Here is an 11,326-nt window from a genome sequence, read left to right as displayed (position 1 = left end):
TCTGCTCTCTTCTGCGCCGGCAGCATCTTATCCAGCCCTCAAAGCCTGTTGGAAACATGGAGCGGCTGGTTACGTGGGGTGTAGAGAACATCTTTTCCAGGATTGCCACAGGCGTTCATGAGCCTATGAAGGAAATTAGGGAAAGGACTATGAAAAAATTTTTAGGGAAGGACGCTGTAAGGAGGTTTTGCAGCCCACTGAGAAGTGCCAGTGCTGGCAGAGTCCGAGAAAGGGAGACGGTAGAAGCGAAAACCCAACATTTCTACAGCCTTAGCACAAAGCTGCAAATCACCTGGGCCCGTTTGTATACCCACAGCTGAAATCGGGACCCACACCTCCTTTTCAAAATGCCGACATCTGGTTTATGCAGACTTAGGGCTGAGATGAATGGAAGGAAATATTTAAAACAAGACACAAACTGCAAGACAGATGTGAGGCCAAGAATCCCGTGCGAGATGGATCAAGAAGCCCTTTCAAACATCTCATTAGCAGCACGGCAGCTGAGAGCAGTCTGACACTCTAACAGCACCCAGGGGCAGCAGCCGAGCTTTCCAGCACAGCAGCTTTTGGGGCCAGCACCGAGCTAGAGCGGGCACTCATCGTGGGAGTGCTGCACACCAGAACAGCAGCTACGACTGCAGGCGTCTCTCCGCAACAGAAGCGGCTCTTCTAGACTGCACATCAAAGCCGTTGCTGTACGATGGACCAGACACTGCCAAAAAACAGCTAAGCACCCATCTCACATGCAAGGTTTCCTGGCTCTGGAGTACAAGGCTAGAGGGGAACAGTGATCTGTCCGAGCTCTCAAACAGCCTTTGGTTTTACCTAGTCTCGTGTTTAATTTTTTTGAGGTTTTTCTTTCGGGGGTGGGTGGGAGAGGGATGGGGAAAAGAGAAAAAGGGTTCAGTCTCCTTAATAGGGAAAGCCTCATTAAGGAAAAAAGCACCAAAATCCTGTTATAGTGGGTTTTTAAAAGTCTTTATTATGCAGAACATAGAATATATTTGAATGTTTTTTCCCCAAGCATTTTTCTTTTTTTTTTTTGTTGTTGTTGGGGTTTTTTTGTTTGTTTTTTAACATGCATTGTTACCTTTTTAAAGCCAATGTACCATCCATTTATCTTTTTCCCTGCCCACAGAGCATCCATATTCATGTTAATCACAAGTGTAAAAAAAATTAGACATCTGGCATAAAATATTTTGGGGGGAGCCCATTTAAAAATTTTATCTAAAATGTCTTATCTACAAAAAAATCCAATATATATGTACATTATAGCAACACAGAGGCATAAGAATACAGTGCAATTTAAGATGAAGTGCTGTGACTTGGTAATCCTGCCCAGGGCTCATGGAAATGTGGGCCACCATTGGCTTTGGGGCTGCTAGCCTAAAGCCTCAGGCTCCAGCATTCCTCAGTTCTCAAATGGGTCTGAAGTTAATATTGGGAGGCTAGAGATGCATTAAGCTTAATATACCATTAGGGGGTAGCAGAAATACTGTCTGAATAGGATAAGCTTTGGCATTAAAAAAAAAAAAAAAAAAAAAAAAAAAAAAAAAAAAAGTTTACAAAGGTCAGATGGTTTGGTGCATGTTTCACCTCACCGTGGGTATTTTTGGAATGGCACCAACCCTTGGCATATTCATGTGAGACCTGTTCACCGAGCGTTGAGGGAATGAATTTGCTAGCTGCCACTGGTTCTGAAATCCCTGACAGTCTCAATAAATCTCCCACTTTCAGCTGCCCAGGAACAAGTTACTGATGGAACTACACAGGAACTGTGTAAGCTACACAAGAACATCAGTGCAGAGAACTGCACTGCTTTTTGTTCTCACATTCAGACATCTCCTTAAACAGCTGCTAGCCAGGGTCACACACAAATTGAGTTTTGAACCGCTCCCTCTCAAGAAAACAGCAGCACATACTGCTTAATTAAGAGCAACGAGTATTCTTCTGTGGGTTAAAATCCACTGCATTCTTCAAGGTCAGTCTTAATTTTAATTCTTCATACCAAGAATCACAGTTTAAGGCCTTCAACACACACCACAGTCATCATCTGCTTCACCCAGCCCCTTTTGGGGATATAAGCACAACAGTTCCAATGTCTGCAGCAAACGCTTCTCTTTTTAGTGAAAGGTTAAGCACAATATTTCACACAAATACTTCATGTTTGTGCTGTAGTATTATGTCTGAATCCTTGAACAGGTGAACAGCTGCAAGGCTGGGAATGTTTACAGGAATACAAAACCATCAGAATGGCATTGGAGATTTTTTTTTTTCCTTTTAAAACCATGTTCAGGTCATGCAGGTCAAATCACTCGTGCTTTTCCCAAATAGTGATCCAATGCCACTTGGGTGTCAGGTCCAGCACCAAAGCCAACAAGGCACCTGCTGAGGGGTCACACTAAACGTGCCTGAACAGCTCAGCACTTCACTAGTGCTGAAAAAAACCCAGACTGCAGGTGCCTCAAATCTCCATGCAGAAGGTGCCATCCACACAGATCCCAGCATGCTTGACATTTTCATAGGCCAAATGTAAACTGAAAAAATAATGTATATAAACTGTCTACATTCTGACTGAGCTTTGTATATTGGGATACATCTCCATAAGTTTCCTTCTCTGTGATGCAGCGAGGGGGCTCATGCACAGTACTTCAGATCCAGTGCTGCAAGGTTTTCTCTTAGATGAAGAGTCATGCTCACACTTTTGCTCTCCTATGATCTCCCTGAATGGAAAACATGGCTTCTGAACAAGCAAACAGCTGTAAGCCAAATACTTTTCAGAGGTAAAGAAATCAAAATTTGTACAGAAGGAAAAGAAGTATTTACTTGGTGTGGAAAAGTTTTAGAGGAGTGTCCACTCAGGCACTGAAAGCTGCATTCCTGATTTAGGGATACTTGTTCAAGTACACATGAAAGACCCCTGTACAGCTGAAAATAAGCCACGATTGACTACCCCTTTTCTCCATCTCTGCTGTAGCAGTCCTTCATCCACACAGCACAGAACTGCTGATTTTATGGGCACACTTCCCTTGCCTGTTCCTTGTGAAGGTGCAGCTCTAACAGTGAGTACCACATCTGCAGTCTTAGAGGAAACAGCAAGAAGAGGATGGATAATGCAATTCCTTCAGATGTTTGGTCAACTCTCTCCTGAGTCTTTGCCTAAAGCAGAAGCATACTACACCTGTAACTCAAGAACCAGAACTGTTCATTAAGGATGCTACTTAGAAAGGAAAAGATAGAGCAACTAAAGAGTTAAATATACCATATACATACTATACAAAAGTTTATGTCATATAAAAAACCAATGAAGGCCCTAAATAATTCTGACACAAAAAAAAATCGGTTTCTTCTCTGCCAAAGAACTAAAGGAAAACTATGAATCAGGTTCCTTAAGACAAAGATCTACTTGGGAAGGCCAGTTTCTAATAAGAAGCAGATCTCTCACTCTTTGCTGATGTTCGGTAATAGGAGCTTCTCAATTTTCTTACAAGTGAAAGAATATGGCCATCAGCCTTAGAAACAGTAATGGTTCTAAACTCTTTACTCTGCTTAACAGAGGCAAAAACTTGCTTGCTTAGTTCTTCAGAGAGGTACTGGGAAGATAACTTTTGTATATTTATGAGTAAGTTTAGCCAATATACAGTACTGGGCAAAATCCTTTGTTCAAAAGCAGCCTTCATTTTCTTTTCAATTTTGCATCTCTTAAGAAATACCAGGAGTCATTTTCAATTAGAATGTCTCTGAAAAGTTGGCAGAGACTGAAGTTTTATTTCTTAAGCAGCTTTTCTTCCTTTGTGATCTCTCAAGATTGGTTCTTTCATTCATTTCTACTGCCAGGAGAAAAAGGAGACAGATTTCTGGTCAGTACATAAATATCAAAGCAGCAATCCATCCTACACATACTGTGACAGCATACACGCTGTAGGTTTGCCTAGCACAAACCCTTACTGGAGATTTTTTAGCAGATGCAAAAAGGTTTTCTTGGCTTTCAAGCTCAGTGAATTACTGAATTACTGAATTAAAAGCGTGAAATCTTGGACTTGTAACTCTTACATTTTCAGAAGCAGTTTCAACAGGTTTCATTATTTTTACAAGGCTTTGTCAAAACAGGTTCTCTTGAACAAAAGGCCTCAGAGAGGAGTGGGAGAATTTGCTTCCCAAAAAGGACATGGCAAGGCTGAAATGCAACCAAGCAGTCTGCAAATGCTAAATGCTGGAATTATTTCTGAAGTGTCTTTGCAACCCCAAATTCAAAGTTATACGCAGACAGTGTGACATAGCAAAAAGATACTAAAAGGCAGAAGCCTGAACACAATTTCTTCAACAAGTGCCACTAGAAACCAAATGGACACTAGTAATTTTTAAACACTGGCCATTTCGGAAGTATTACAGAGGATTTACTTATATTATGAAGATTTCCCCAGATGCTTTTCTCCCTTCCAAAGACAAGCTGCTCTAAAACTGATTCCCAGGGACAAGGTTAAGATTCAACACTTGCAGAAGCTATGATAACCCACTTCTAACTTAATACATCACAGTTCCCAAACTGACTCGACTACACAGCAGACAAACACACTGTACATTTGTGAATGCTTAAAAAACAAGTACCTACTGATCCAAGCCTTTAAATTGGTCAGGTTTGTCTGCTCTTAAACCATTTCATGATCAAGTTAATAGGATCAGGGCTGAAGTCAGGGCTTCCTGTACTAATGTCCTCTTGTTCCCTAGTACAATCCAGAGAGGAAAAAAAATAAAAATCAATAATTCTTTGAGGTAAAGCTTCTTGAAGTTAGAAAGCAGGTAATTTGCTGGAATGTTAGAGCCAGTCCTGGGCAGAACATGGGTGAGAAGGTAAGCTCAGCTAACTGCCATTTATTCACTCTGGCTGAGCCTGTGAGACTATTTCATTGCTATCCAAGCTGCACATACAGATTTCTCAGACTCTGCATTCACTCAGCTCCAGAAGAAGAGCCAACCAAGATTAATGGACTAAGACAGAAATAGTTATCTGAACCTATTTTCAAACAGTCAATTTCAGTTCTTTTCATATAATTAAATTTCTGAAATTCAATGGGGAAAAAAATGAACCAGTGTTTTGAAGTTCCATTATATTAAAATGTAACAAGATCTATAAATGCATTAAGTTAGATAGTCTATAAAATAGAAGCCAATTCTGCTTTAACTCACCACATCTATTTGCAGAACTGCTTGGCCAAAACACTCTCCCTGTTAGTCGCAGAGTGAACATTAAAGAACTTTAAAAGAATGAATTTCTTTTTTTCAGCACCACACAAAGAGCTTTGAGTTGCTCTCTGCTTTAGTATTATGATGATGAGTCTGTTTCTAAAACCTCAGTAAACTGCAAAAATTATCTCACTAACCCAAACTGAAGAGCTGGCCCAACCCAATTGACACAATGTTAACATTTTACTATCTTTGCAGTAATTGTATATGTCTAAATATAAAATACAGAAAAGAACTATGCTGCAATTGACCCATATTTAAAAATTTTGGTACCTTTTTGTTGATCCATTCTGTTCACTGAAAGAATTCAAGATGCAAAATTAAGTGAAGACCAGTTCTAAGGTGTGTTAGAGCAAAGGCATCTATTTGAAACAGAGGGACAGTATGAAACTTGCAGATAAAGACTCCAAACAGCAACTGGCTCAGCGAACACTCATTTGAGCAGTGCTGAGCAGTAACAGAAGTACAAAAGAATAAAGATATTGAACTAAATGCAGTTTAGTTCAGGACATTCTCTTTCTTCAGGGAAGGCCTACAGACACGCAGCTGCCAACGGGAACTTTGCTGGCCAGGCAAAATGAAACATGCCTACAAGATTCAAGCTGTCCATATGCGTAACAGGGCCAGTGAAGAACACCTCACAGATGCAAGAAACAGTGAGCACAGCAAAGGGCAGCAGTCTTTCACAGATCTACATGAAATAGATGGTTCTCCTAACAGTCACCCCTTGTATAGGCCTGCTTATTGAGGGGGCTTAGTCCTAAGACTAAGCACGAGATGTATTCTAGTTTGTTTAAACCCAAGAGCACCCTTCTAGGACTCAGTGACTTGTTCGTGACTTTATGATAATTCTAAAGCAAGAGAAAATAACCTGAAGATGAGAAAGCAACACATGCACAACCCATATTTTTTTCTTTTTTTAAACAGAAATATTAAAAACAAAACAAACCCTTCCCCATCACTTACCCTCTATCAAAGGGGCAATTAGTGTCAAAACCAGGAGACAATCTGGTATCCATACTGGGAAGGAAAAGAGGTACAGTTCCAGAAGTCCTTCTGCCTGTGGCTTACAAAACTAAATAATGTTTGGGAACAATGGTCCTGTCAGTGACATGTCAACAACACATTTATTTTAAAAAGGCTAAATTCAAGTTTTAAACATAAGTAACTGCAAATGAAAAAAAACAACTTTGGTTGATTATCCATCTTGTTAAATATGTCAAAGTTAGCAATCAACAGTTTCTCTAGGAAGTCTCCAGAAACAGACAGGTCAGCTCATTCCTTATTGGGAAGATCAGACACCTAGCAGTGACACTGAAAATGCTGCCGTGCCAGCGTCACACATGCTCACAACATCTCAGCCAGCATTTGGGAGGCTAATGGTGCATACAAAGTCTGAACTAATCAGCCACAGCCAACTTGGGTTGCTGTGAACTCACTGAGACAAATAAATTAAAAAAAAAAAAAAGGCAACAAGAAAAAAAAAAAAATAAAAAAAGCCAAGCACCTCTAGGGCCAGACCCTGAAGATACAGGAATCAAAGAATTTTTTTCTGCGCTCCCTATTTACAAAATGCCATTTAGAGCTGATGTGGCCACTTCAGTACTGTGAGGAAATGTCTCTTATACTAAGCAGTCATAAGTGTGTTGTTCACAGATGCTGTGGCCTGTGTGCCACGGAGTGTCCCATGGGGTTTGTCCCTCCCACTGAGGCACATGGAGGGAGTTCAGTCTTCTGTTTCTTCATACGTTGTCTCGTCAAACGGCCGGTCCAAGAGAGGTACCAAACGGCGACGGGAATATTTCAGTTGCAAAAGGTCCCCAACTTCATTGATTTCTTTTAAAGCCTGACAAAGAGACCACAGTGGATCAGCAGAGGAGACAGATGCAAGTTATCAGCACATCTTCCTTTATACATTCCTGCAGACTACTCTGACAGCCATTTCACTTGAGATTTTACTGTGATAGAAGCCAGTACGTTCAGAAGTGCATAGGATTTTTTTTTTTTTTATTTAGAGTTCAGAAATTTTTTGACCGCATAAACAGCACTGGTCACTTAACTGAGAGTGTCTATGCATCTACAAGACTATTACAGTTCCAGAAGAGGATCGTAATATCCAGCAAACCCCGTGACTATTCATCAATAGAAAAACAGAATAATGTTCCTCCCTTCCTGGAGGTAATGAAGCTGAAATATAAAAAAAAAAGTACATTTTGTTTGAGGTTTGACTCCTCCTTATGTGTCAGTCAGTTTGAAAACAACCTGCACTAGCAAACCTGATCTGTATTTTTTAAAGTGCAAAATAGCAAAGACAAACTACGTTAAGTGAGCTAAAAAGTTCTATAGATGCATTTGTTCTATCTACATTTGGTTAATTTGCATTGTCCATATACAACTAGAGATGAAAGCTATCTGTCATAAACCATATGGCACAGGAGAATTTTGCCAGACAATCCAAGGAAAGAAAAACAAAAAGTTATTCTGGGTAGGACCCCAAGCATTTTCTCCGTGGAAAGCAAATCCCACTGAGGTTGCCACAAAGGCCGCACTCAAGCAACTGATGACCCAGAACACTTCTACTGAATTAGCACAGCCTTTCACCATTTTGACCTGAACTCAAATATTATGAAGTTTACCAGAGATCAAACATCTGCTTGCGTAAGGAATGAGGGAAGTCCCAGCTCAGTTAATCATACTTCCATTATGTTGCAATCTCTGATAAGACATTGGTCCACACACAATAGGGTCTGTTAAAAGCCAAATCCTAAACTTCATTTCTCTACAGAACACTCTTAGAGCAAAGTACAAAATAAATCAGTTGCTGCAGACAAATCTGCGATAGCACGTGATGCTACTTATTTTATATAGGCAAGTGACAAAAATTAATTCAGAAGATCACTTCCAAGTCCAATGTGATTTTTTGAATTCAAAGGTTGGCATTCTTCACTGCTTTGAATTGTAAATTTACAGGGATAGGTACATCCAGCATTGCTTCAGAATTTCATTAATTCAACGTTAATGCTCCAATCTGGGTCAAATGCTTGTCTCTTGAGGACAGTTGGCAGATGGGGGTTAATAGCTCTACATGTTTTTTCTTCCTAGATGGATAGTTCAAGTTTTTGTTTCTTTAAACAATGGCCCTTCATGCTTGTTATATCTGGCAGCAAAAAGCCCTGCACTCCAAAATCTGGGGGAACGACAAACCCAGGAGTTGGACCTCGGTAAAAACAAAACAAAACAAAAGTATGGGCACAGTCTGCCAAAGCTTTAAGTAAAGATCCCATATGGAAGCAATTTAAAGCTGAATTTCTGTTGAAAGAGTATGTTAACTGTTATTCTTGAATGCAGATTTAGGATTTTATTAATTTAAAACAAAAAGGGCCATGTGACCAGCAAAGACTACAAAGGAAATGGCATTGGTGTACTCTGACTTTAGGAGAGTGTAATATATTTTTCATCACTGAAAAGAAAGCACAGCCCACAGCGATGCAGGTTATGAGGAACTTCACTCTGATCCTAAGCCAAATATTTTTAGGCAAGGAAGTTTTATTTACATAAAACAGTTAAGATTTTAACTAAGAACTGTTCCTCATCATGTGGGTGTATTTAATAAGAACAAGGAAGCATTACAAATATCACTATTTGCAAGACAAGCTTCTCTTCCCTATGCTTCAAACCTAGATAAGTTTTGTTTAAAAAAATACCACAGGAGCCCTTGTTAGTATCCCTGAATACACAGATGGGATAACAAGTTGTCCTCTCTGTCAATGAAGTGAAGCTGTCTGCCAGCTCTCCCCAAGTCCATTCACTTTAGATCTTCCTCCTCCGGGATACTGACACAGTTAGCAGAGGGATTGGACCTGAGGTCGGCTTAACGATTAGCTGCCTGAAATCAATCCCTTTTCACTGCATCACAAGAAAACACAGCACAAAGCTACTGACACAAAGACTTGCTCCTTATTAACTCCTCTTGCCAGTGTTCTGGGTTCTGAGCATGCAGCATAAAGGGGTTACGCTAACTTGGAAAAAAGCCTCCACACGCTGAGCTAAACTGGGATTTCTACATTCACTTCAAAATTCACACCTCATTTTGCTCTGGATTAATTTTCTTAGCAGACAAGCTCTAATATATTGAACATGCATTTCTTTAATTTAGTACATTTAACACTTACAGAGGCGCTCTAGCAATGAGTCTTATGTGAAATGCACAAAATTTGAAACCTTTTTTGGAAAATGCAGAAAGAATTGACAGGAAAAGAGGTTTTTAAAGCAGAGTAATAAAAGTTACAGATAGATTTTGGAAGAGAGCAAATGTGGTACTTACACAGACCTCAACTCAGGAGCAGCAAGTACAGCACTGCAGATACACAGCAGGTTGATACTACTCAATGACACTTCACACACATTATGAAACTGCTCACACCATGCACTGCCTTAGTAACTTTTTAAACAGAAATTAAATTTTAAAAGTGTGTAATTTTAAGCTGTTGATTTTTATGTAAGTTCTGCAGCAGTCAAGTGTGAAAAGGTTGAGTCTATTTTTTTTTTTTACAAGACATTAGTAAATATTGGTTAGATATCCTATTTGCTGTTCACATATTGAAGTGTTATCACATGATCATACTTGGACATTGGGCATGATTTCCCCTTCCTAAATCTGTGACTACTCCCAGTCACCTTATCCACAAAATGTTTGAAAATCGTTTCAATATTTTTTTTTCTCCACAATCTTCTCAAGATAAAGGCAAGGCTTCTCAACCTGCAGTTCCTCACACTTTTTTGCCCTTCTTCAAGAAGAACGTGACATTTGCTGTCTTCCAGTCCTCAGGAGCCTCCCCCAACCACCATGAACTCTTCCCCCAAAGGTGATAGTCAAGAGTAGCCTTACAGTGACTGCCAACTCCCACAATGCTTGTGGATGCAGCTCACCAGATCCTATGGACTTGTGGATGTTGATTTTGTTTATATGTTCTATTATTGGAGCCTTCCTCGCACCAAAGGTAAGTCTTTACTGCTCCATACTTTTCCACTAATCTCATGGTCTCAGGATTCCTAATTCTCACCAGCAGACTGCGACAACAAAGGCACTGAGTACCCTTGCCTCTTGCACGTATTTCTCACCTGTTTCCCTGTGCCATTCAGCAGCAGTCCTCCAAATTTTCTCTACTCTTTCTTTTGCTACTAATGGCCCATAAAAGCTCTGCCTGTTGCATTTGATGTCCTTTGACAGACTGAGTACCAGGTGGGCCTTGGTTTTCCTGACCCCATCCCTGCATGCTCAAGACTGCATGTCTATACTTCCTTGGTCACCTGTCCGTGTTTGCATCTCTTGCACACTTTCATAATATATTTCTGTTGGCTTGTTCATCCATGCAGGCTTCACTCTGAATTACACATTCACCACATTCACTCTCCTTTAAGTCAGGATAGATCATTCTTCAGGGAAGGAGTGAGGAGGAATAAATCAATTAGCTGTCCTGGACACCTCTGCTCTTTTGAGACTGTATCCTATGGGATTCTTTCAAGTAGGTGTCTGGATAGGACAAAGTCTACTCTCACAAAGTCCAGATTCATGACTCAACCTAGTTTATATTCTGAATCACAGACCCTCGAAGTGGGGGAAAAGTGCAATACAGAACTTTGGCAGTGCCTAAAACAGCCCACGTACACATGTCCATCAAAAAAGATTATTCAGAAGACTCAAAACTGAATGTAGCTACCACACCAAGACATACTAAGAATACATAAAAATGCCAAGACATACATAAGAATAGACAGATTTATTCATATAATCCTCTTTCGACTGTTATTCAGAGAGTAAGCACCATCCTCACTGAAGGCAGCATCTCCTAACTGTGATGCAGGTCTCCTTCAAGGAGACCTCCATTCCCTCTGCAAGAGCCAGAGAGAGAAAGGCAGTGCACATGGTACAGACTCACTAGGACAGGTTTATTTAAGATACAGTGCTCTGCAGCTTTAAACAAGAACAGAAATAGTCATGTCTGGAAAAAAAATTCTCATTAGTAATCATGCTTTATATTCCTTTTGAGAGGAATATAAATGTTTTGGAGGTTCTCAGGAT

The 11,326-nt window shown here is 40.1% G+C and overlaps 1 protein-coding gene across 4 annotated transcripts in view; it reads right to left on the bottom strand.

The window, feature by feature from the left end:
* Window positions 1–956: 956 nt before the first annotated feature.
* The window catches only part of SPTLC2 (serine palmitoyltransferase long chain base subunit 2), a 74,469-nt gene continuing 64,099 nt past the window's right edge, over window positions 957–11,326 (bottom strand). For 3 of the 4 annotated variants that reach the window (XM_040067631.2, XM_040067629.2, XM_040067628.2), the window contains exon 12: window positions 957–7,090. In XM_040067631.2, the coding sequence (XP_039923565.1) occupies window positions 6,971–7,090 (120 nt within the window). In that variant the 3' untranslated portion in view covers window positions 957–6,970. The remainder of the gene's footprint in view (window positions 7,091–11,326) is intronic. The other variant, XR_009207986.1, reaches the window with a different exon arrangement.

This window comes from Hirundo rustica, chromosome 6 (assembly GCF_015227805.2).
Source record: "Hirundo rustica isolate bHirRus1 chromosome 6, bHirRus1.pri.v3, whole genome shotgun sequence".
NCBI lineage: Eukaryota > Metazoa > Chordata > Aves > Passeriformes > Hirundinidae > Hirundo > Hirundo rustica.
This window is presented reverse-complemented; position numbering and strand designations above follow the sequence as displayed.